Source organism: Micromys minutus, assembly GCF_963924665.1.
Source record: "Micromys minutus genome assembly, chromosome: 27".
NCBI classification, from domain to species: domain Eukaryota; kingdom Metazoa; phylum Chordata; class Mammalia; order Rodentia; family Muridae; genus Micromys; species Micromys minutus.
Window position 1 is genome coordinate 25,667,308 of NC_137962.1, and position 24,390 is coordinate 25,691,697.

General features: G+C 43.9%; 1 protein-coding gene across 1 annotated transcript; it reads left to right on the forward strand.

Annotated features, from left to right (window-relative positions):
- The first annotated feature begins 68 nt into the window (after window positions 1-68).
- PUS7L (pseudouridine synthase 7 like) lies at window positions 69-22,272 on the forward strand. The gene is made up of 9 exons (XM_080939704.1): window positions 69-140; window positions 3,146-4,169; window positions 7,621-7,780; window positions 10,471-10,663; window positions 13,835-13,933; window positions 16,099-16,180; window positions 17,371-17,648; window positions 18,774-18,827; window positions 21,424-22,272. The coding sequence occupies exons 2-9, from the start codon at window positions 3,266-3,268 to the stop codon at window positions 21,748-21,750; spliced, it is 2,097 nt and encodes a 698-aa protein (XP_080795830.1). The 5' UTR covers window positions 69-140; window positions 3,146-3,265; the 3' UTR covers window positions 21,751-22,272.
- The last annotated feature ends 2,118 nt before the right edge of the window (window positions 22,273-24,390 follow it).

Consider the following 24,390-nt stretch of genomic DNA (forward strand, 5'->3'; position numbering starts at 1 on the left):
CTCCCCGAGCTCCACCCAGGGAGGAACTATACCAACGGGAGCCTGTCCCTTTAAAAGTCCCTGTAAGAGGAAAGGCGGCGGAAAGGCTTCTGGACCTGCGCGTTGTGTCACGCGGAGGACCACTTTCTCTCGGAAGCGAGGTAGATCTGGCAGAATCTAGTGGGATGCCGGGTCAACCGTAGGTCCCAGACTGGAGGACCGGGGAGGAAGGCGTGGTGGCAGACGTTGAGGGAGCAGGGTGGGGTGGGGTGGGGTTCCCTTCCCAGCCTCGGCTCGCCCTGCGAAGCAGAGGAGGAGCTCCTGCCACCCTAGCCCCACGTGCCCCGTCTGCCCGCCTTTGCAGTCCGCCCCTTTACTAGCTCCTTGGCACTGTCTCCAGGTCTAGACTGGAAAGCCTTCCTGTGGTCTTTGTTTTCCTCCAATCCTTAGGGTTCCGAGGACCCCTGTGGACTTGGTCAGCTCTGTCATTAGAAACACCTCCAAGGGGCAGATGCCAGCCTTTGACAGGGTGTTTTCCATCTTTCCTAGTCAGCATTACTTCAGCTGTATTCTCCTTACCCCCACTGCTCTGTGTCGGGGCTTTCCCCTCCCACATAGTGCCCGTTTTGATTGTACTTGCGCGTGGTATTTCTGTCCCCGCTTCTGTCTCTTGAATTATTTCCAACAAGTAGCAGTTGATTATACCGTTCTTGATTATCGTAGACAAAAGTTAACGCTTCCTTCTTTCTCTATTTCTCTTTTTCACAATTAAAGCTCCTACTGTGTTCTACTTGTATCTGTTCAACTAGTATCTACTGCAGGCCTACTGTTCTGAATGTGGGCTAATTAATATTGCATAAGGAAGAATTCCCGCTCCTGTGGAACTGACGGACACATGTAAACAATGAACACATTAGCTAGACATGCTATACAGAAAATTATATCAATTTTTCCCTTTGTGTATGTGTGTGTGTGTGTGTGTGTGTGTGTGTAAGAAAAGGAAATAGGTTCCCATAGTTTATGGATGAATCCTATAGATTAGATTATTGGTTGGTGAAAATCCCTGAGGATGTTGATTGTAAAAGATTAAGCAGGAGGTTAGCACAAAGGTACGGAGGGGAGACGGTGTCGTTGTGGTCTAGAGGGTAATGGGATAAAGGTACATCAGACTACAGAGTCCACACGTACAAATCCTCAGGTCGACAGCTTGGACAGGTTATAGACGCTTGCTACAGCTCACCTTTTAATACCGGAGTTTGGCTGTTACACGTGATAGATAATGGTTGGCTGGACAGAAATGGTCAAGAAGTCTTCCATAAATGCCCAAGAACTTGGGAGCTGGAGCTGTTAAAGAACAGTGGTAACATGAGTACACTGTAGCTGTCTTCAGACACACCAGAAGGGCACATCAGATCTCATTACAGATGGTTGTGAGCCACCATGTGGTTGCTGGGAATTGAACTCGGGACCTTTGGAAGAGCTGTCAGCGTTCTTAACCGCTGAGCCATCTCTCCAGCCGGGTGGTAAAGTTTTTAATGATGGGAAGGTAGATGGCCAACATGGAGAACAAACGACAAGGGCCCAGAAGAGAGGGAGGGGATGTGGGTGGAGTTGGGCCCACATGGATGACCTCTCCTTAAGGCAGGAAGTCAGAAGTCTCAGCGAAGGAAGAGTTATGACTTATGACGGAGGTTGAGGGGAGATGGGGAAGACCAGGACAGGATCCGCAAAGGAAGCGGAAGGGGAGGAGCCAGCAGGAGAGGTCAGAGGCAGACAAACAGGTAGTGCTCCTGACCTAGGGTCCTAAGGTCCAGGGGTTGAAAGAAAACAGCATCCTTTCCGTCAGAGGTTGGCAAAAGAAGAGAAACAGGTTTCAGCGAGGGACCCAGGATGGGGGCATGAAAAAAAATTAAGGAAAATAGATGTGAAACTGGTGACAGTTTGCTGTGCTTGTGGCCCAGTGGAAAGGACCGAGAAGGGCGGGCGTTTGATAAATCCTTTAGAAGCAGAAGATGATTTGTTACTTGTAAAGTCTGGGAAGTACAGGAGCTAGGCAGCAAGCCTGCTCTCCCAGGGCTCCGTGTGCTGTGGAGATAGTTGTCCGTGTGAGGACGCTGGGATTGGTTCCTTGGGTCGCTGCTCCTAGAAAACTCTATGAGGCTTTCCTCCGATGCCAGTGATTTGGTAGACATTTCCTCTCATCAGCTCGTGTATTTTGTATCTTTCCTGAAGGGAATTTAGAAAAAGATGAAGGACCAGGGCTGAATTATCCTACCTTAAAGTGTACAGAGAAGTTCATGGACCTATTTACTGTAGACTTTCCTTTCTTATCTTTCTTCACGATCTAACTTCCGACGCATAAAAACACTGCCGCAGTCTCTGAAGTTAGTTCCAAGAGATTTTGAGGCTCCGGGGACGACAATTCTCTCTTCTTTATAGGCCTAACAATACTATTTTGCAGGTAAGCTTGAACTTGACTCAATTTAAAAAAACGTTTGTTTGTTTGTTTGTCCGGGACAGAGTTTCTCTGTATAGCCCTCCCTGGCTTCTGACTGTCCCAGAACTTGATCTGTAGATCAGGCTGCCCTTGAACTCACAAAGATCCCCCTGCCTCTGCTTCCTGAGTGCTGGGATTAAAGGAGGGTATAACACCTCCCCACAAATTTAAACATTTTGTTTGTTTTCAGGACGGATTTTTAAGACAGGATTTCTCGTGCAGTCCAGGCTGGCTTTGAATTTGCAAAGATCCACCCGCTTATCCCTTCCAAGGGCTGGGACTAAGGATGTGCAGCACCACAGCCTGGCAAATGGAAACATTTTTAATGGGTTTACATATTTTACCCTCCCCATTTTGTGCGTGTGTATGCGTGCGCACCACGGGTGTGCCTGGGTGCCGGTGGAGGAGGTCAGGACGGGCAACAGATGCCCAGGAACTGGAGTTTTGGATGGTTGTGAGCTGTCGTGTGGGTTGCTGGGGAACTGAACTAGTGTCCTCTGCTAAATCAACATTTCTCCATCCCCAGAGTGACCCATCTCAATTCTGGACTCTAGAATCTTGGAGTGAATGGGAAATGAAGATTACAAATTGCCATTTAAGCCACAGTCAGTTAACCCACATACCATACAATAAGTTATTAGTGTTTTTTTTTTTCTTTTTTTTTTTTAGGGAGCCTGGACTTGAGTGAGCGAGACATCTGAGTGGAGCCTGGAGACCGCTTTGACTCTGCTCATCCGTAAGCGTTTGTGCCAGCTGAGTGTGCTGTCTCTCTTGTAGCCACTGTTGAGAATGGAACAGGGCACGGGTGATGGAATCAGCTTTAACTCCTTGTGTTTCATCAGTGATCACGTTGGATTTCAGGGCAGTATAAAAACCTCACCCAGTGACTTCGTTGTTACTGAGATCGATGAGGAGGGGCAACTAGTCAGTAAGGCCACCCACGGATCTCTTCCTGAAGTCAGTAAAACACAAGCCGAACCCGGCCATTTTGCCAAAAAGCCAAAGCCGAATGTTCAGAATGTATCCTTAGAACAGGAAAACAGGGAAGAAGCTGCTGACTTGCCTGGGTGCCCGGATGGTGACCAGAGCCATCAGTCTGACTCAGAAAAAGAAAACAGTGTCAGCCATGTGACTTCTCAATGCGAAGAAAGTGTTGATTTCTTAAGTTCACTTTTGGATGAAAAAACTCACACATCGCTGCACCAGTTTGCCCGTAACATCAAGGAGATGTGGAATTCAAAAACTGAATTAATTGAACCATCTCCTGAATTGTCCCTAGGTCGGATCCTTGACAAAAACCAAAGGGCTGTTCTGCACAGTGCTGTCAGGCAGAAATTTCCTTTTTTGGTAACCAGAGGAAGCAACAGTGAAGTTGTTGTAAAACCGAACCTTGAGTATAAAGAACTCTGCCAACTGGTGTCTGATGAAGAAGCACTTGGCTTTTTTAAATATTTGGATGCAAAGAAAGAAGATTCCAAGTTTACCTTTAAACCGGATCCAAACAAAGATCACAGGAAGGCCGTGCACCATTTTCTCAACAAGAAGTTCGGAAACCTGGTGGAAACCAAGTCTTTTTCTGGGCAGAACCACAGTGCTGGGAACCCAGACACAGCCATAACAGTGAGATTCCGGGAAAAGGCACATGGAAAGAGAGCTCATCCGGAATGCGAGAGAAGAAAAGCGGTGTATACAGGTACTCATCCTTTCCTTGTGTAAAATTTGTGAAAGGTGAATAATTTGAATAACTAGACCTGGTCATAGAGCTATTGTAAAGACTATATGGACTGATTTTTTTAGGGAAAGACAAAGCTTTGCCTGTATGCTCAGTGTGAAGACGAATTACTTAAGTAAGCATAAAAAGACATTTGTACTGAGCAGTCGTGGATGTGTAAACTTGAAGGAATTGTTTTGTGCTCGATTGGTTTTGAGAGTAATGATTTTTTTTTGTTTGTTTTCAGAATAATGTCAACCTTAATTCAGTGTTTGGGGTGAGATGGATCTCTTGGATCTATTGTCACGCTCAGGAAGGGAAGAGATACTCTGTAGTGCAAGCTAGAGTCTGCACACTTGGCTCCTCAGGGAGGCGTGCTCACACTTCAGCAAGCATTGTAACCCCTTGAAACATTGTAACCTGTTTTCTGAGTCCTCTTTCAGTTTGATTCAGAAGATTTAGAGTGGAATTTCCTCAGTTCCCCCAGGAAGCATTTCCTGCCAGTTTGACATGGAGAACATATTGTGAGAATTCCTGCTTTAAGGGCTATGAGGTCTTCCGAGGCTGACTGGAACCGATGAAATGTCAGGTCCATTGGTTGGTATATCTTACTTGAAGGATAGAAAGTGTTTCCAATGAGCACGTCTTGTAAATTCATCTAGCAGACATTCAACAGTGTGTACTTGTGCATGTGGCTCAGGGAAAAGACTGTACCTCACAGGATTCTGGTGTGAGTGAGACCTTTGAATTTGGAGTGATATGGGTTTGATCTTACTTGGCAGCAGTGCACAAAGCACAGGTAAAATGTCAGGGCGGGATTAAAGACCTTGTGTGTGCAAGGCAAGCCTTCTAACCCTGAGCCTTGCCCCCTAGCCTTTGCTTTTCTTGAGACGTGACCTCATTTAGCTGTGGCTGATCTCAAACTCCAGTCTCTAAAGTCCTCGGACCGCAGGTAGCATCCTTAAAGGCTTTGGACTTGGGAAGTGTTTCATATGCTTAAATCTTAGCATCTGCAGGTGCAAGAGCAGGAACCACAATACTATGAACGAGTTAATCTATTTTGAAGGAGAAGTAGAAATAGGTTTATGCATAGGAAGAATTACTGATTTAAGGCGATTTGATGGTTTATAGGAAGAGACTGCATGATTTAATTAGCTCTAAGATTTGTTTGTTTATTTGTTAAATTACATATGACTGAGGTTTCCCCTCCTTCATCTCCCCCTAGTCTCTTTCCCCCTACCTCCTTTCTTTTCAGATCCACTCCCACCTCCCCTCAGAAAAGAGCAGGCCTCCCAGGGACATCTACCAAACATGACATAGTAAGCTGCAATAAGACCAGGGGCACCAAGGCTGGACAAAGCAACCCAGTAGGAAGAAAAGGGTCCATCAGTAGACGAAAGAGTCAGAGACAGCCCCATTTCCTCTCTGTTAGGAGTCCAACCTACTCATCCTTAACACTTAGGCGGTGGACCTTATGCAGGTCAGACTCCTACAGTCTCCCTGATCTCTGGGAGTCCCTATGAGGCCCAGTCAGTTCATTCTGTGGACTGTGTTCTCACGGTGTGTCCCTGACCCCTCTGGTTCCTCCAATCCTTCCTCCCCCTCCTCCACACGGCTTTCAAGCCCCACCTAACATTTAGTTGGCTCCCAAGCTCCACCTAAGGTTTGGTTTTGGGACTCTGCATCTGTTCCCATCAGTTTCGGGATGAAGTCACTCTGGTCACTTGGGTGATGATTCTGCTTGCTAGGTCCCAGAACACTCTGCAGGCAGGACAAACTGTAGGCCAAAGGTTTTGGGGCTGGGCTGGTGTTCCAGCCCCTCCATTGGAGGCCTCGCATAGTTACAGAAGACAGCAGGTTTAGGCTCTGTCTTCCATTAACAGGAGTCTTTGCTGGGGTCCCCTCTTAGAGTCTATGGACTTTCCATTGTATTGCTTAAACCTTGCCCCCAAAATACCTCCCCAAATTCAGTCATTTGTCCCAATATGCCACCCCGCACACTACATACCTGATCCCTCCTGTCCCCACCCCCACCAGTCCCCAGCTTCTCCCCTTGGAATATACTATTCTATTTCTCCTTCCCAGGGAGATCCTTATGTCCCCTCTTAGGGCTTCTAGCCTTTTATACTACTGAATAGTATCAGTGATTTGGAATAATGAGTCAAGGTCCGAGAATCTTTTTATGTATTAGTTAGTTTTACTGAAGTTAAAATTAATGGTTCACCAAGAGGTCACTATGATAATATTAGTGTCCAGAAGCAAAAAGAATAATTTTGCTTAGGCAACCTTTTATAAGAAGCAAATATTACATATAAAAATATCTCTGCCTTCATATATACATATACATACATACATATATATATTTATGTAATAAATTTACTATCCTATAAATCAGGACCACTCTGACAAACCTCTATCTCCCAAATAATTACATTATGACTCATAACTACTGCAACATTAGTTATAAAGTAGCCATGAAAGTAATTTTATGGTGTAGGGCTCACACAACATGAGAACGGTGTTGGTGGTTCACAGCATTAGGAAGGTTGAGAACCGCTGCTTTAAATGTTTATGAAAATCCAGTAAAATATGTATCATATAAAACCACTTTATCCATTTCTGAGGGTTTTGGTTGTGAGCCTAGCCTTAATGGCTGATCCATCTCTCCAGCCCACCATTATCTTACCACCAACCGCCGCCATTCATCTCCTGAATCTTACCACTTTTCTCTTCTGACACCAGCATCAATTGAATTATCATGCCTTCCTTTCAGTTCCCCACAACCACCATTTTGCTTTGTACTTATGATTATTAATCTATTACTATACGCATGTAATGACTTGTAAAGGAAGTACAGCGCTTGCTACGGAGCATTCAACCTTGGAACCTGAGGCAGAACTATTCCTGTATTTGGAAGACTGAACAGAAACGCAACAAACAGGAGTCTGTGTGTTGGAATTTAGGATATATGAATGAAAATGGACTGTCACCATTAGGACTTTTTCAGTGTCCACCCCAGTTCCTGAATAATGACAAGGAGGACTATTTATTTATGAATTAGTGCCATACAACCTCCTCTGTGTTTCTGTGGTGAATCTCCTACAGCTGTCTCCTTCCCAGAATTCCTGTCTCTTACCGGAAGTTCCGCCTACTCTCTCCTGCCTTGCTATAGGCTGTTCATCTCTCTATTGACAGGTCATGCGTTTACACAGTGCACCAGAGGTTAGCCCAACAATGGTCCTATAAGCCCAGCGAAAGAATGTGATTTTTTTTTTTTTTTAAATTCACAACTTCAATGAGCCAGCAAATGTTTTGAAATAACATCTGAAAATGCCGTTAATAATTAGGTTTATGATCCTGACCTGTTAGTTTGTGAGGAATGTAATTGTGAACGATGTCTTCCTCTCTGTAACCTTGGTTTCTTTTGTTTCAGCTTTCACACTACAGAAGGAAAATCTGGAGATGTTCGAAGCAATTGGTTTTCTTGCCATCAAACTTGGGGTTATTCCTTCGGATTTTAGTTATGCGGGCCTCAAAGACAAGAGAGCAGTCACCTATCAATCAATGGTTGTTAGAAAAGTGACCCCTGAGAGGTAATGTAGTATTGCTTTCTGCTAAAGTATAGGGTTAAAACTCAAAATAATGTTGGGACTACCTTTTCCTTACTGTTAGTGTTATTTCACGGATTATACGCTAAACAGCACATTCTACATCAATGAAATAGTTGTGTTCCATGTGTGTAAGTGTGCACACATATGAAATTTGGGGCTGGCAAGATGGCTCAGGGGTTACAAACACTTCCTGCTCTTCCAAGATGACACAACTTGGGTTCCCAGTGCTCATGTTGGAAGGTCACACCTGCCTGCAGTCCAGCTCCAAGGGATCCAGTGTCCTATCCTGGCCCCTCACACGTGGCATGCGTTCACATGTACACCCATAAATAAAAGAAAAAAAACCTTACAAAAATTAAGAAATTTTAGGATAGAAACTGATAAGTGGTAGATTGTCAATTGTCTGAATTGTTTATGAATACAGACACTGTGTTCAACATTCAGAAATGTGTAGTTGAAGACATAAAACGTTTATAAATCTTTTTTCCTTAATTATTACAGTGGGTTTTTTTTTTAAATCATAAACCCCTGCATTTAAAATATGTTCTTATTAAACATAATGCATTGGGCTCAAATTTCATTTCTCAGAGCAATAAAGTTTTATCAGTCATCTTGCCATTTTAAAAGAAATATGTGCTCTTCAATGAGATTTAAATTAGAGAGGGAACAGCTCACAAACACCCACACTGCCCCCAAATAACTACAGTAAACACCTCATCTCCTGTTTACAAGATGCTTTTCAGAGTGTACACATCACAGGTATGAAAATCATACACCTCTGTGGTTTATATTTTTATAATAAAGTGATATGAATGTTTATATTGAGAGGCTTCTAATAGACTTTTTCTAAAAGACTTAACCAGGTCTGTCCCTGTTTTTAAAAACTATTCAGTTTTTTTTTTTTTTCTGTAAATGGCATATTGTGATTAATATTCTTGTACTTTAGTCTGAAACCTTTGGATACTTCCCTTAAACTTCTAAAAGCAGAGTCCTGCATCAGAACCTGTCCTAACTGGATTCGCGCTCCATATTTTACTACTGAGTTATAAGTTATTTAGGCATACACTGTTGGCACAGAGATTCTTTTAAGGCCTGTATATGAATAGAAGTGGTATATCATTTTGGTTTGGGGTCTGAATTATAGGAATTCAGACATTATACTGTTAAGACAAAGGCTAAGTTTTAACACCCAAAGGCATTAAATATTATGATTAGGAAGAGAAGCAAGATTATTTTGACTTGGTCCATTGGTGTGGAATTTCAATGACTCTTCAAGTAATAACATTCAACATCTCTAGAAATCAAGAAATATATTGAGAGGGACAATAAGTACTCTACCAAATCACATAGGCAGTTTTTTTTTTTTTTTTTTTTTTTTAATTCATTAAACTTTTCTACAGCCCAGTCATTATCCCCTTCCTGGCCCATCCCCCCAACAGTTCCTCATCCCATTCCTCCTCCTCCATCTCCAGGAGGATGTTCCCACCCCCAACGCCCACCAGACCTTCGCTGCTCCCTGGGGCCTCAAGTCTCTCCAGGATTAGGTGCATGCATCTTCTCTCACTGAGGCCAGACCAGGCCGTCCTCTACTGTATGTGTGTCGGGGGCCTCATATCAGCTGGTGTGTGCTGCCTGGTTGGTGGTTCAGTGTCTGAGAGGTCTCAGGGGTCCAGGTCAGTTGAGACTGCTGGTCTTCCTATGGGGTCTTCTTTCTCCTCAGCTTCTTTGAGCCTTTCCCCAATTCAACCACAGGGGTCAGCAGCTTCTGTCCATTGCTCGTGTGTAAGTGTCTGTATCTGGCTCTTTCAGCTGCTTGTTGGGCCTCTTGGAGGGCAGTCATGCTAGGCCCCTGTCTGTAAGCACATCAATAATAGTGTCAGGCCTTGGACCCTCCCCTTGAGCTGGATCCCAGTTTGGGCCTGTCACTGGATGTCCTTTCCCTCTGTCTCTTCTCCATTTTTGTTCCTGCAGTTCTTTCAGACAGAGACAGTTCTGGGTCAGAGTTTTTTGGTTTTTTTTTTTTTTTTTTTTTTTTTTTTGTGGGATGGCAATTCCATCCTAAGAAAAAAATTGGTACTAGCTATTTTTTTTCTATTTTCTTTTTTAATATGATTCTAAAATATGTTTTTGTTTGTTTGTTTGTTGTTTGAGTAAGGAATTGTTTCAAACAAAATCTCTGATGCTGGTGAGTTCATTGGTGGGACAGACTCTGAGAAGGAAACAGACAAGTTGGGACAGGAAGGTCAAGAAACAGACACTAGGTGGGGCAGGAGGGTCAGGACCACTGGGGGCGCTCTACAGCTTGAATGAGGGACGAGGCAGAAGCCTTTCCCCCAGAACATTTTACACATTTATTTACTGTGCATGGGTGTTTTACCCACATACATGTCTGTGGAACTTGGGAACTTGGTGTCTGTGGAGGGGAGAAGATGGCGTTGGGTCCCTTTGGAACTGGAGTTACAGATGGTTGTGAGCTGCCATGTGGTTGCTGGGATTTGAACTCAGGACCTCTGGATGAGCAGCCAGTATTCTTAACCACCAAGCCATCTCTCCAGCTTCCTATGGTACTTGCATTTTGATAGGAGTTGCCTGAGAGTTTCATTTTAAAGCTCGTATTAAATATGTAATTTGTAAATTAAGATTTTACTGATTGTATGACTTATCACTTCTAGGTTGAGAAACATGGAGGAAGAAATTAAGAAGAAGCGAATGAATGTGTTTAATGTTCGGTCTGTAGGCGATTCTCTCAGACTTGGTCAGCTCAAAGGAAATCACTTTGAAATTATCATCAGAAATCTAAGAAATCAAGCAAATGATTCTGCAAACCTGAGAGAGAGAATTTTGGAGGCAATAGAAAATGTTAAGGTAAGAGAAATCAACTTTGAAATTGTATTAGGGAAAAATCTCTATAATCCTCTCAGACAAAAGAATGATTTTTTACAATGTATGTGCATGTATATTCGATTTTTTAAAATGATAATTAGGTGCTGGTATATTTTCTTGATACATTCTATATTAAATGAGCCCGTATGTGCCCATCCCCAGCAGAAGGGGACCAGTCTCTGAAACAGGTTTTCTCTGGCGTCTTTTCTCAAGAGTGTGTGGTAGTGTAGACGGGTTAACCCTGTGGCCGGTTTGTTTCATTATTCTCTCCAGAAACCTCTGGTAAGTGACCACCGTAATTCGTGGACATCTTATACATCCTATTCCTTTCTAAAGTTCAGTTTTCTTTAGTGGCTATCGTCAAGGACCAGCCTGACATGACAGGGTAAACTGAGACAGGCAGTAAGATTGGCATTGGACATCAGGACCAAAAAGCTGATGACTTCTGAGCATCAGTTTAATTTAATTAAAGAGTTTAATTCTCTCTTGCTATTCAGGGCCCAAAGCTACTGGCTTCTGTCAATTAACTCCTGCTGACAATAGCAGGGGGAAGAGACTGTTACCTGTGTTCTTCTCCCTTTGACTCCTTGGAGTTCCTTAACTCTTCATGAGCCAGAGAGAAAAAAAAAAGGGGGAGGCAGAAAGGGAGGGAAGGGGAGACAGACAGAGAGAGAGAGAGAGAGAGAGAGAGAGAGAGAGAGAGAGGAGAAGGCACACATAGATAGCACATATACTGTGAAGAAAGCCTCATGCTTCTTTTTTATGCTTTCTCAGGATAACTGTTCACATGGGTTTCTAAGCATTTTTACCCTCCATAAGTTCACATTAAGTTTAAGGCAATAGTTCATGTCCTAGATGGATAAAGACTTACGGCATTACAGCGGAATTGTTTACATGCCTTTTCATTAAGACCTGACTAAACATCCCTTGTCTCCATAAGTTCATCATAAGTTAGCACGGTTTTGTCAAGAGACAAATCATCTGCACCACCCTCCACTGCCTCTAGAGGGAACACTCACCTTATCTGCAGTTGATTTTTACAGGTGAAAACAGGTCCTTTGTGCTGTGACGCTGGTTTTATGTCAACTTGACACAAGCTGGAATTATCACAGAGAAAGGAGCCTCAGTTGAGGAAATGCCTCCATGAGATCCAGCTGTAAGGCATTTTCTCAACTAGTGAGCAAGTGGGGAGGGCCCAGCCCACTGTGGGTGGAGCCATCCCTGGCCCCGCCCATTGTGGGTGGTGCCATCCCTGGGCTGGTAGACCTGGGTTCTATAAGAAAGCAGGCTGAGCAAGCCAGGGGAAGCAAGCCAGTAAGTGACATCCCTCCATGGCCTCTGCATCAGCTCCTGCTTCCTGACCTGCTTGAGTTCCAGTCCTGACTTCCTTTGGTGATGAACAGCAATGTGGAAGTGTAAGCTGAATAAACCCTTTCCTCCCCAACTTGCTTCTTGGTCATGATGTTTTGTGCAGGAATAAAAATCCTGACTAAGACGACTGATAAAAAATTGTCTTAACGTCCTTTCTTGCCAAGCCTTGGGTTGGTAACTCAGTCACGACTATCAGTTGTATGAATGTTTACTTCTCTCATAAAGTGTAAGGAGAACTCTTCATTTTCAAGTGATGTAAAAAAGTTTTTAGGGGCTCTGAGACTTTTCCAAAACACTCCATTCTCAGAATGTGAAACCCTAAAGAAATGGTTAAAGTCAGACTCAGAGACTTTCCAGTCATCCCAAGGCTATGAGATCCCGCCTGTGCCTGACAAATAAAAACAATGGCCCAGAGTAATTCTCAGAAAAAACCACAGAATATACTGACTGATAGCCACCTGGCCTCTAGAAAGCCCTAGATAGGGTCCTGACAAATGTCATAGTTAACTCATGCTCTAATCACCCAATTCTGAGAAACAAAACAAGGACAAAACTGCTCAAAGTTTAAAAATATATAAACAAGGTTCTGAAAATGTCAAAACAAAGTTTTAGTGGACAGGTCAGGCTTTGCTGACCAAGCTGAGTTAAGACAAAACAAAAATGACTGCTTTAGAAAAAAAAAGAGACCCTCTACCCCTCCCGGTGATAAGTTCTGAGAAAAACCACCAAGAATCAGCCTGACCCTTCCCAACCACCCAGTTCCTCCCCCGCTTGGAAGTTTTTCCAAGCCAAGAACAGCCCCTTGAGCAGGGCTAGCCAATGCCTGATTTTTTTTGTCCTAAGATCCACCAATGAGAGTAAACCAATTACTCTGTTACTGAAATCTGCCAGCTGTAAAGAATAAAAGATATGTGCTTTTTGAATTTGGGGTTGACTCTCCCTGTGAGGATGAGCAACCCCATACGTATGGAATAAAGTTTAAACCTCTTGTTATTACAGCGATCTATCGTCTAATTGTGTTCTGTGGGTCATGCTCCTGAGCTAAGACTCCTCGGGGCTTACAACAAGAAACTTGCTGATGCCCTTGCATCATCATCATCATCATCATCATCATCATCATCATCACCCCATAGGATTCAAACTTCTTTCTGTTTCTTCTGAGTAACATGACATTTTGAAGCATGGTGTCCAGTGGTGACATCTTCATCCCTCTCCAGGAAATACCAGAGAAAGAAACTGAGGGTGGAAGGAAATGTGAACAGTATAAAGGAACCCAGCCCGTGGGGTGGGGAAGGAAATCTGCACTTTGTTCCTGCTGTCTCCCAACAGCAGAAGAATCTCAAAGCAAGAAAGAGGGGGATGGGATCCAGGTTTAGTGTGCAGTTTATCCCAGTATCCCTCATCTCGCTTGGCTTGGCATATCAGGTGGTGTATGCCAGGAACTCCTCGGTCAGGTACACAGAAAGCTAATTTAGAGCTTTATCCACTCATCACTAAATTGGTTTTTCCAACACAGGGCCTCACATAACCCAGATAGGCCTCGACTCTCAGCTGCCCCTCCCCTCTCCCCTTTGCACCCAGCCCCTGAGGGTTTACGGGACGATTTAAATTTGCTCCTTCCTTCTTCTCCTGTGTAACTGTTTAAAATTTCTCAGACCACTTTGCCCTTCTTCATCTGTACTAATGGTGATCACTGCATTTCTCAATTAAATACGAACAGAGAGAATTTGATTATAATATATTTATGAAGGTCTAAGTCACTACAATCTGTTGTATTCATAGAATAAAGGTTTTGTGAATTACTATGGACCACAGAGATTTGGGAAAGGAAAGAAAATCCAGACAGACCGAATTGGGCTGGCTCTACTAAAGAATGAAATGGTAAGAATTTTTAAAAATATAATCTTAGCCTGTCACTTGCATTTATTACACACGCTCACTGCATACCTCACCGTGACATAAAAGTGCACGCGTGTGCATGCACATATGCTCACACATACATTATTCACCATGCCTCGTGCCACTGGAGATTTACTAGGCAGCTACCGAATTCCTGGATTCGCATTAGAGGAAGGCAGAGCAGACACAACGGCCTCGTGTTTCCTTTTGGTCCGAGATGACAGACTTGACCAGCGGTTGTGTGAATCTATAACTGAATAAAAGATTCATTGTAGAAGAAGTCACGGCTCTGAAGGTCAGGCAGTGTGACATACCTTTACCTTCGCTGGGTCTGCTCATATACACCAGACCCGATATATGTGGGGACGACTGTGCCAGGCATAGGTGCCAAGGGAGGGCATCGTGAGAGCCATCTTGGAGGTCTGTTCCTGTAGCTGGCATGACACGTGGTCCTTCTTGGCTCTCAACACTACCTCCCTAATCTGTACATTCTGTGAGTCAACTTAAATGGCCACTCATTTTGTGATGGGGACTTCTCATCTTGTTATATTTTGTTTTGATTGTTGCTCAGTCTCTTCTACCCATCACAGCCTACACAGTCCTCAGCATGTGACTGAGGCTTGTATTTGCTTGGATGTTATCTTAGTTTGCTTCTTACAGCTGTGACAGCACACCATGACCAAAAGCAACCTGGGGAGGAAAGGGTTTGTTTAGCTTTCAAGCATCATCCATCACCAGGGGAAACTAAGGCAGGAACTCAAGGCAGGAAGCAGAAACTGAAGCGGGGGCCATGGAGGAATGCTGCTTACTTGCTTGCTCCCATGGATTGTTCCTCTTGTTTTATTTATTTATTTTTTTAAAAATATAATCCAGGTGAGACAGACCCCTCCCACATTAGTCGTTAAAAGGAAGATGCTCTACAGACTTGTCCACAGTTGAGGCACCCTCTTCCCAGATAATTTGGGCATGTGTCAAGTTGACAGAAAATCACCAGGCACTTGGTGCATTAGCTTTTTATGAATATTTACTTGGGTCAGTGCTGTACAAGAAGGTGGAATGGAAACTGGAATGGCCAAGTCACTTTAAGTTTTTTCATACTATGAGCTACGTTCTTAGAAAGAGGTCCTAGTGTACACACAGCGACACAGTGACAGGAACCAAGTAGATACCGTTTGTAAATAAATTAAAGAAAAATAAACGTTGTGTGTGTGTGTGTGTGTGTGTGTGGTTTAAAATAAACAATTAAAATGTTAAATAAAAATACTTTAAAAAGATTTATTTTGTGTATATGAGTACCCTGTAGCTGTCTTCAGACACACCAGAAGAGGGCATCAGATCCCATTACAGATGGTTGTGAGCCACCATGTGGTTGCTAGGAATTGAACTCAGGACCTCTGGAAGAGCAGTCAGTGCTCTTAACTGCTGAGCCATCTCTCCAGCTCTTAATAGAACAGCTAATTGCTAGTTTCTATTCTATTTTGCCAGTGTAAAGGACAAGCTTGCCAAAGTCATTCCTCTCCTTCCACCGTGTGTGTGTCCTGGGGACTGAACTCAGGCCATCAGGCTTGGCAGCACGCACCTTTATATACCAAGTCCTCTTGCCAGCCATACCTTGTTCTGTAACACCCAACGTTTCAAGGGATTTGAGGATATAAGCGAAACCAGTGGCTTTGTCATTCTTGCTTCCTTCCCTAGTTTCGTCCTGAATTGGCCAAGTTCGAGTGTTTATGTCTTGCCTTTGTGTTCGTGTCCTTATTTCAGCTGATAGGAACTGTACTTACATACTCATCCATAAAATACAAAGGAAGGAAGGTAGGGAGGGAGGGAGGAAGGCAGGAAGGAAGGAAGGAAGGACGGAAGGAAGGAAGGAAGGAAGGTAGGTAGGAAGAAAGAAAGGAAGGAAGGAAGAAAAGAATGTCAGGAATAATCAATGAAGTGCTTGGGAAGGGATGTTTCCCAGTGTAATATTTTAGTTGTTACTTTGTATCAAAACTCATCTCTACATGTGAAACTCTTAGAAGCTGAAGGAGGACATCCCAGCCACATTTTCAGTCCTCTAAGGATGCCCAAGAATTTGCCTCTTCTTATTAAAAAAAACTAATTGGTCATTTTTTTAAAAACATGTTTTACTTGGTTAATGTTTCCAGGTGAAGGCCATAAAATTATTTCTTACACCAGAAGACTTGGATGACCCTGTCAGTAAAGCCAAGAAATACTTTCTCCAAACTGGTACGTAGGTTCTTTACTGACCCATTGTGGTACAGGCGCACACAAGCACCCTGCAGGGGCCTCTCCTCAAAAGCACACGCACTAAGAAGTGGCAGAAATGGCTGAGCTGGGAGACAGGAAGTCCTAGAGGAGGTGACAGGCTGTGCCAAGCAAGGTTCCCCTGAGAATTTAGGCCAGGCAACAGACGCAGTGTAAGGGGTTTAGTGGCGCGGGGGGGGGGGGTGTGAAAGGGGAAATGGCAGGACATGGCAGTCAGCAGTCAGGGAGAGAGAGAGACAGGAAGATGGGGAGACAGAGAGAGGAACTAGGAGAGAGCTGAGGGGGGGGGAGGGCAGAGGGGAGAGGAGAGAAAGGGAGGAGAAGGCAGAGAGAGAGAGATCTGTGGTGGCTGGAGGCCCTTTCCTGTGAGGCACACACCTGGTGCATCTGGTGGTGGCAGGTGATGACATAAGCAGCTGCGAGGTCCCTGGAACAGGCCAGGGTAACGGCATCTGTGCTAACCGGAGGTCCACTTCACACTGCCGCCAATGGCAGTAGGCCCAGCGATCATCCAAGCTCCTGACTGAGTCTGTTATCTCGAGTTTCTTAGAATTGTTTCTGAGCAGTCTGATGTGTAGGTACAGAATTGTTCACAGGGGCACATAGGTAATGTGGTTATCAGTGTCAAGGATTCTGAAATTTTAGCACACCCAGGAAGTACACAGTTTGTTTATCAAATACCAGTTACAAGGCCCTCCGTGAGTGAGCATCTTTGGAGCTCAGCATTTTACATTTTAAAAAGCGCCCCAGTAGCTAGGCTACAGGTTGCTGCTGGTGACCCCACGGGTGTTTGGATGTCCATAACTTTTCTTTCGGAACTCCCAGACCGATGCAGCTGGCTAGCTTATTTGATCCTTGGTGACGGGTTCTTCTTGTTTAGCAGTCTTCTGAATTAGATTAACTCTCTTCTAAAGGAAGGGCTCTTTCTGGTCAGCCTTTTTGTATTGGTAGGTTTGTTTGCTCTTTCTTAATTTTCAAAGGAAAGAAAAGCTAAAAAAACAAAAACCTGCAAGCTCTTTCAAGTATAATTGGGTTTAGCCAGTATTGCTCCGTGTCTCCACAAAGGATTGCCTTTCATTTAAACTGAAAAGGCATCCCGCAAGTAGCTCTGCAGAGGAAGCGGCTACGGGCTGATTTGTTCTTCATTTCAGAGGATGCTAAAGGCACGCTTTCACTGATGCCCGAGTTCCGGGTTCGAGACCGGGCGCTGCTGGAGGCGCTGCACCGCTTTGGCGTGACGGAGGAAGGCTGCGTGCAGGCCTGGTTCTCCTTCCCCCATTCCATGCGCATATTCTACCTCCACGCATACAGCAGCAGGGTTTGGAACGAGGCAGCATCTTACAGACTGGCAGCCTATGGGCCCAAGGTGGTGGAGGGGGACCTGATCTGCTTGGATGAAGATGCGGACGAGCATCTTCCCAGCAGTAAAGTGAGTACCGTCATGGGGGTGATGCGCCACACCCGAGACAGTCGCTCCGTCTGCTCGTCTTCCCCTTGACTTTTCTGACAGCTGAGAATAAACACATGTTGCTAATCGAAGAAACAGTCAGTGGTACAGAGTGAAAGGTAGTAAAACTTCTCCTAAAACACACACACACACACACACACACACACACTTGTATGTTTAGGTTTAGTACCTGATCCTGTACACTGTAAAATGGTTAAGTTTTAGGGGAGTAAAGGGTTCCAGATATCCAGTTCTTTAACTCCCATTCTATAGGAATGAAAGCTGAGGCTTAGATGTGAAATTTCGGAAAAATTTGGAATCGCCTAAAAGCCCCAGGAGTCTAAATGGGTCTCCTCTGGAAGAATCAGAACATAGATCTAGGAATCAGCTAATAGAGATACATCATGGCCCAACACTTCAAAACTAGAGGAAAGTGGACTCTTTGCTTTTCCTGAAGAAAGCTTCACCTAGATTAATGCTGGCCTCCACATAAACGAAGTTTCAGGTGATAGACTGTTTCTACCTCAGACCAGTTCAAAGAGAACCCAGCACGAATCTTAACAACCCTATGGCTGAAACCCATGATTCATTCAGGGACCACCGTGTGTCCAATCCCAACCTCTGCAAGAGTAGCAAGTGTTCCTCACAGCTGAGCATCTCCCCAGCCAAGAACTGTGTATTCTGTGACGCCGTGAGCACAGTTTTTCACATGTAATGTATCACACACCTCCCTCCTTCCCTTCCTGTCTCTGCCGCCTACAACCGTTCTCTGAGACAAATACAGGCAAACAGCATGCTGGGTAAGATATTGCTGTGTTTCCTAGGGATGGGGTGGTTGGTTGAAAGTAGGGGCTGGCTCCGCAGAAGCAGACGTTCAGTTTGGCGTAATTTGTCGGTGGCCACAGTCGCAGCTCGCCCGCTGTAGTGTGAAGGCAATGCAGAAAAGATCGGTCCGTTTCTATGGAGTGGGCTTCTCTGGAGACAAGTGCTTACACGGAGGTCGTGTGTGGGCTTATGTATATTCAGTGTGTGAGTCAGTGTCGGGGAACCGTGAGGAAATTTGAGCATTTGGGAACTACTCATATCTGTTGTGTTTTATAAAACCAGGTTCATCTGGTGACCAAAGAAGAGGAATCAGCCAGCACTTATGCACTGCACCAGGTAAACGTGGTTAGACATCACTGTCACTTAGATTTAAGGAAGCATTGTCCACTAGGGACAAATCAGACTCTCCCTTCTTAGGTAACTTTTAGATTAACTAATGCTTTATCTCCTAATAATCTATGCTTCTTTAATGAATTTATGCTTGTAACAGATTGATTATGCTATCATGTACGTCCTAATAATTTAATTTATTCCCACTTTGGATAAACATATATAGTCAGGTGAACACTGAGAAGTTTAGTAAGAGCAGTTCATGTCTCCCTCAGGTTTCCCAAAGTTTATGTATCCTTCCAGTGTTTCCTAGTGTCTGACCAGGAATCCTGTTTCCAGAATCACCAATCTACTTTTTATTTTATCTTACCTTTGGGGGGCGGGGAGAAATGTCACGTGAATGGTGTGACACAGCATCTGCATGGCCGTTGTTGAATCTTTCTGTATCGAAGTTTGTAGTCTGTAGGTGTTTGTGGAAGCATTTGCCGGTGTTGTGTCAATGTGACCTCATTGCAACGCATGCACCTTTCACTGTGCACACTGCATGCTCAGCCTTGCAGATGGTGGTGGTGGTAATGGTGGTGATGATGGTGATGATGGTGGTGATGGTGGTGATGGTGATGGTGGTGATGATGGTGGTGATGGTGGTGATAGTGGTGATGGTGGTGATGGTGGTGATAGTGGTGATGGTGGTGGTGATGATGGTGATGGTGGTGATGGTGGTGATGGTGGTGATAATGGTGATGATAATGTTACCTGAAACACCGCCGCTCAGATTCCAGACTATTATACGTGAGCAGTTGTAGATTTTCCTGCACATACCAAATTTTCTGGTTTTTTTTTTAAACAAACAAATCAAAGACTTAGTATTTTTTTCAACCATCATCCGTCAGCACGTAAATATCAACTTACTGTGCAGCTGGGCTGTATTGTATTAGAATACTTGGTTTTAGAAGTTGCTGTCTTGGTTGCTGACTTTTAAGAACAGTAGTTGGATGAGTTTTGGCTTGGGATTAGGACAGAATTTTCAACGGTTTCTGAAACGGTTCCAAGTATACGTCTGCCATTGTGCTATGTGTCTCTGCGGAGCAACATCCTTAGCAGCCAGGATAACAGACTCCAAGTATCTGTCAACTCTGGAGAACACTGAAGATGCTCTCAGCCCCACAGTTTCAAATATTCAGCCAAGATTTAATGCTTTGGATGAGAATAAGCAGTGTATAATCTCATTAGCACGTGGATTTGCTTTAATATTTTAATAATAATTGTCTTTAATAAATGGCAGAATTATATGTATGGCAAAGTATGACAAAGAATCATCCGGAAATAAATCCTTTATGATTTATTATCAGCCGATTTCTGGCTTTTATACCAACTTTATAGTGTTTCATGCCTAAGGTAATGTACGAATTCCTTCCATTTTAAGGGTTATAAGTGAATCATGTTTCAGCAGCTTGGCTGTAGCCCAGGCTAGATTCCAACTTGTACATACCGTGCTTCAGCCGTCCACATGCTAACCTAAACTGTAAAGAGCCTGGCCTCTTTGAGATTCGTTAATATATTTGGTGCTTTTTGCACGTTTTTCTAAACCACTTTGTAACACTGAAATATACTGTATACCAGTCAACAAAAAAGCAACCCTTATGGGCCTTACTCGGGGCATGCAGCTGACAAATACAGAAATACTTGCTGTTGCCTGTTTGCATTTCAATAAAAGGAATCTAAGATTGCCACGCAAGATAACAGTAGAGACGGTCCCTCATGTCCCCTAAGACTCTGCTTGTAGGATTGCGTGCTTTCAGAGTTGGTCTTTACTGGACATGTAAACAAAGCTTAATTTCTGGACTATGGTTTGCCCCATATATTAATAAGTCAGGGTTCTCTAGAGTCACAGAACTTATGGATTGTCTCTTTATATTGAGAGAATTAATTGTGATGGATCCAACTAACCTAACAACGAGCAGCTGTGGATGGGAAGTCCAAGAATCTAGGAGTTGCTCGGTCCCACGAGGCTGGTTGTTTCAGCTGGTAGGTTCCAACAGATGTGCTAGCAAGTAAGTGTAGTTGGTCGAAGAGGAGCGAGTCTTTCTTCCAACGTCCTTATGTAGGCCCCCAGCAGAAGGCGTGGCCCAGAAAAGGTGTGTATCAGCATGTCTGGATCTAGGACTCACTTTGTCCCAGGCTGACCTTGAACTCGGAGATCTTCTTGCCTCCGTCTCCTGGGCTTAAAGACAGGTACTACCTTGCCTGGGCCTAAGCTTTTCATGGCAACTATTTTGCCTCAAGATCTGGATCCCAGCTGTGTTCTCCAGTTCTGGATTGCAGTTCATTCCAGAGATAGGCAAGTCTACCACACCTTCTATACCTGACGCAAACTGATTACATAGCTAGCCATAGTCTTTGGTTTTAGCTAGCTCTTTTAGCAGATAACATTGTAGCTAGCCTAGGTAATATTCAAAACATGTCTCAGGCCAGCTGTCTCGTATTTATAGGCGCACACCGTTTTTACAAATCTAGGTCCCAGTCATACAGGTGAGATAGGGTCGCCCATCTTTCCGAAGAAGGCTAATCCACAGGCTGTGGTTTCTTTCTGCCTTCCCAGGTGGTTCTACCTGTGCTCGGATACAACGTTCAGTACCCGGAGAACAAAGTAGGGCTGTGGTACCAAGGAGTCCTCGATAGGGACGGACTGCGGGAATGTAGGTTCAGGGTGCCCGCCCTGAAGCTGAATGTACCCGGATGCTACAGGCACATCGTGAAACACCCCCACAACATGTCACACCGGCTAGTCCATCCTGACTCGGTCGAGGCTCGATTGGAAGGGCCCCACGCCGATGATACAGCCTCATCACTGGCCTTGTCCTTCGACCTCGACGCTTCGTGTTACGCTACCGTTTGTCTGAGGGAAATGATGAAGGGCGATATATAAATCCACAGGACACCCTGATGTAGCCGTGTGCGCGCTATTCGGAAGAAGGGTGAGCTGTGGTTCCAAGGGCTCCGCCTTGAGCTTCGTGGTTGCTGTTCCTCGGTTTTCACGGTGTCCTGAGAGGTTGGGTGTGATGTATTAACGCAAGCATCGGTGTCTAAGTTTAAAGCTATACGACCGTAGTCTTTAAGGTCATGCCTCAGCGATTTTTGCTCTGGTTGTGGAAGTTCCAGGTCTTTGGAGCGCTGCTCTGAGCACTCGCTACTGCGCATCACATGTAAGAGAGGCGGAGAGAGCACTGTCCACATCCATGCAACTTAGAAAGGCGAAGCCAGGAGACAGGGAAACCCTGGTGACCGGACCAAAGAAGCTTTTTGGTGTCGCTGCCATCCTTTCTGTCGCGAAGAGGCTGGTATAACACCGTGCAAGGACAATAAATCTCTTCTCATAATGTATTTATGAGACCATTTTTGAGGAAGACTGAAGATTTTAATTACCTAGTTTTTCTTTTTTCCCCGTTCCTCGAACCCTTTGTTATGTTTTTCTATCACCCACAACTCAGATTTTACACTTCTCTTTGTACCCACATTCTATTTCTGATACATACCAATCACATGGGTATGGTATTGATTCTTTTAGAAAATAAAGACATTCTCATTGTCCCGAGTTATCACAGAATTGTCTCTATGGTTTAGACTGCAAAAAGAAAACCTACTATCCGTTTGGAAATCTTAGTAAGTGTTGGTTCGCTCTAATTGTCCTGCACCATAAGTCATCCTTACAGCGTTATGTCAATTAAGTTTAAGTAGAGAGAGGTGACTTATGTATCGGGAAGAACTCCAATTATCATTTTATTACCAGTAACATATTGTGATGAAATTAGAAAAATCCACATGGAATATTACAGACCAGCAACGATGGGGTTTTGTATGTCTATGCTAAATTCTACCCATTTAGGGAATATTAGAGCCAGGAAATAAAGTCCAGAAGAAGCAAAGGTTCTCTATGGGATGCAAAATGTGATTTTTGTTGCATGTTCTTCTGCATCTGTGAAACGCAACCTTTGAGTCATGACCCCTTTGGGGTCAGCTCTCAGGTATCCTAAATTTCAGGTATCTACGCTATGATACATGACAGTAGCAAAATTACGATTACGAAGTAGCAAGGGAATGACTTTGTGGTTGGGGGTCACCACAGCCTGAGGAACTGTATTAAGGGGTCACAGTGTTAGGAAGGCTGAGGACCACTGCCTCTTTATGTTCTTGATCGAATCGGAAGTCAGTTCCAAGTCCAGCAGTAGGTAACAGAAGATGAGCTGAATCAGACTGTTGGCAGACATGTAGCTACCGAAGTTGTCGACGGGAATTTAGTAGCATTAGAATATGCTGTCCAGGAGCAACACACATAGTTTACACACGCCATGCTTGCCAGCGAGAAGCATGGGTTAATGCTAACAAAGCTCGTTTCCAGGGCATTGCACGTTAAGCAAATGCGATCTCTGAGCTATATTTCTAGCTCTTTAAGCATCTTTTTAAAATAAAAAATAAACTATAATAAAGAATGTTAAAAGGAAAAAAAAAAACTTATAGCCATTGGGACCAGCTGCCCCAGTTCAAGCCCTGGCTCTACTGTTTGTTCAGGGTCCCATGCTTCCTGCTCAGCGGTCACGGAGGGGTCATTAACACAGATGCTACTGAAGGACAAATGTGAGGCTGTCATCGTTTAATATAAGGACAGTGTGTTAAAAAGAGGCCTGGCATTGTACAGCTGTTACATGTTTGCAGGTGCCACATGGAAGAGGGAAAAGAAAATGACATTCTGTTAAGATGAGTATTCCATTTAAAAATTATATATATATTTATAATTTTATGTGGATAATGTAATAACACACACACACACACACACACACACACACACATATATATATATATATATATATATATATATATATATACTTCTATATGGGTAATGTAATGACTAAATATATATGTTATAACCATGTATATGGTAGGATATTACATGATGTGTCATTTGATATTACATATCATCTTAGTTACCTTTCTGTTCCTGCGATGAAAACCGTTAACAGGGCTAGAGAGATGGCTCAGTTGTTAAAAGCACTGACTGCTCTTCCAGAGGTCCTGAGTTCAATTCCCAGCGACTACATGGTGGCTGACAACCTTCTGTAATGGCATCCGATGTCCTTTTTAGGTGTGTCTGAAGATAGCTACAGTGTATATCTATCTATCTATCTATCTATCTATCTATCTATCTATCTATCTATCTATCTATCTATGTGTGTGTGAGAGTTTATTCTGGTTCCCAGGTCCAAGGTGCACTCTGTCCAGGAACAGACACCATGGCAACAGGATCCCTGAAGGCACTGGTCACCATAGTCAGGAAGTAGAGAACAGTGGATACTTGTCACTCACATTCTCCTTTTTAATACAGTCCAAGATCTAAGCGCTGGGAATGGTGCCACTTGTTGTGGGCGAAGCTTCCTGCCCCAATCACTCTAAACAGGATGATGCCTTATATGTGTGTTGAGGGTGATTTTCTTCCAGGTGATTCTAATCTCTTCATGTTGACAATTGAGATGACCCATTACAGATGCTTCAGTGATCTCAAAATACAAATGAA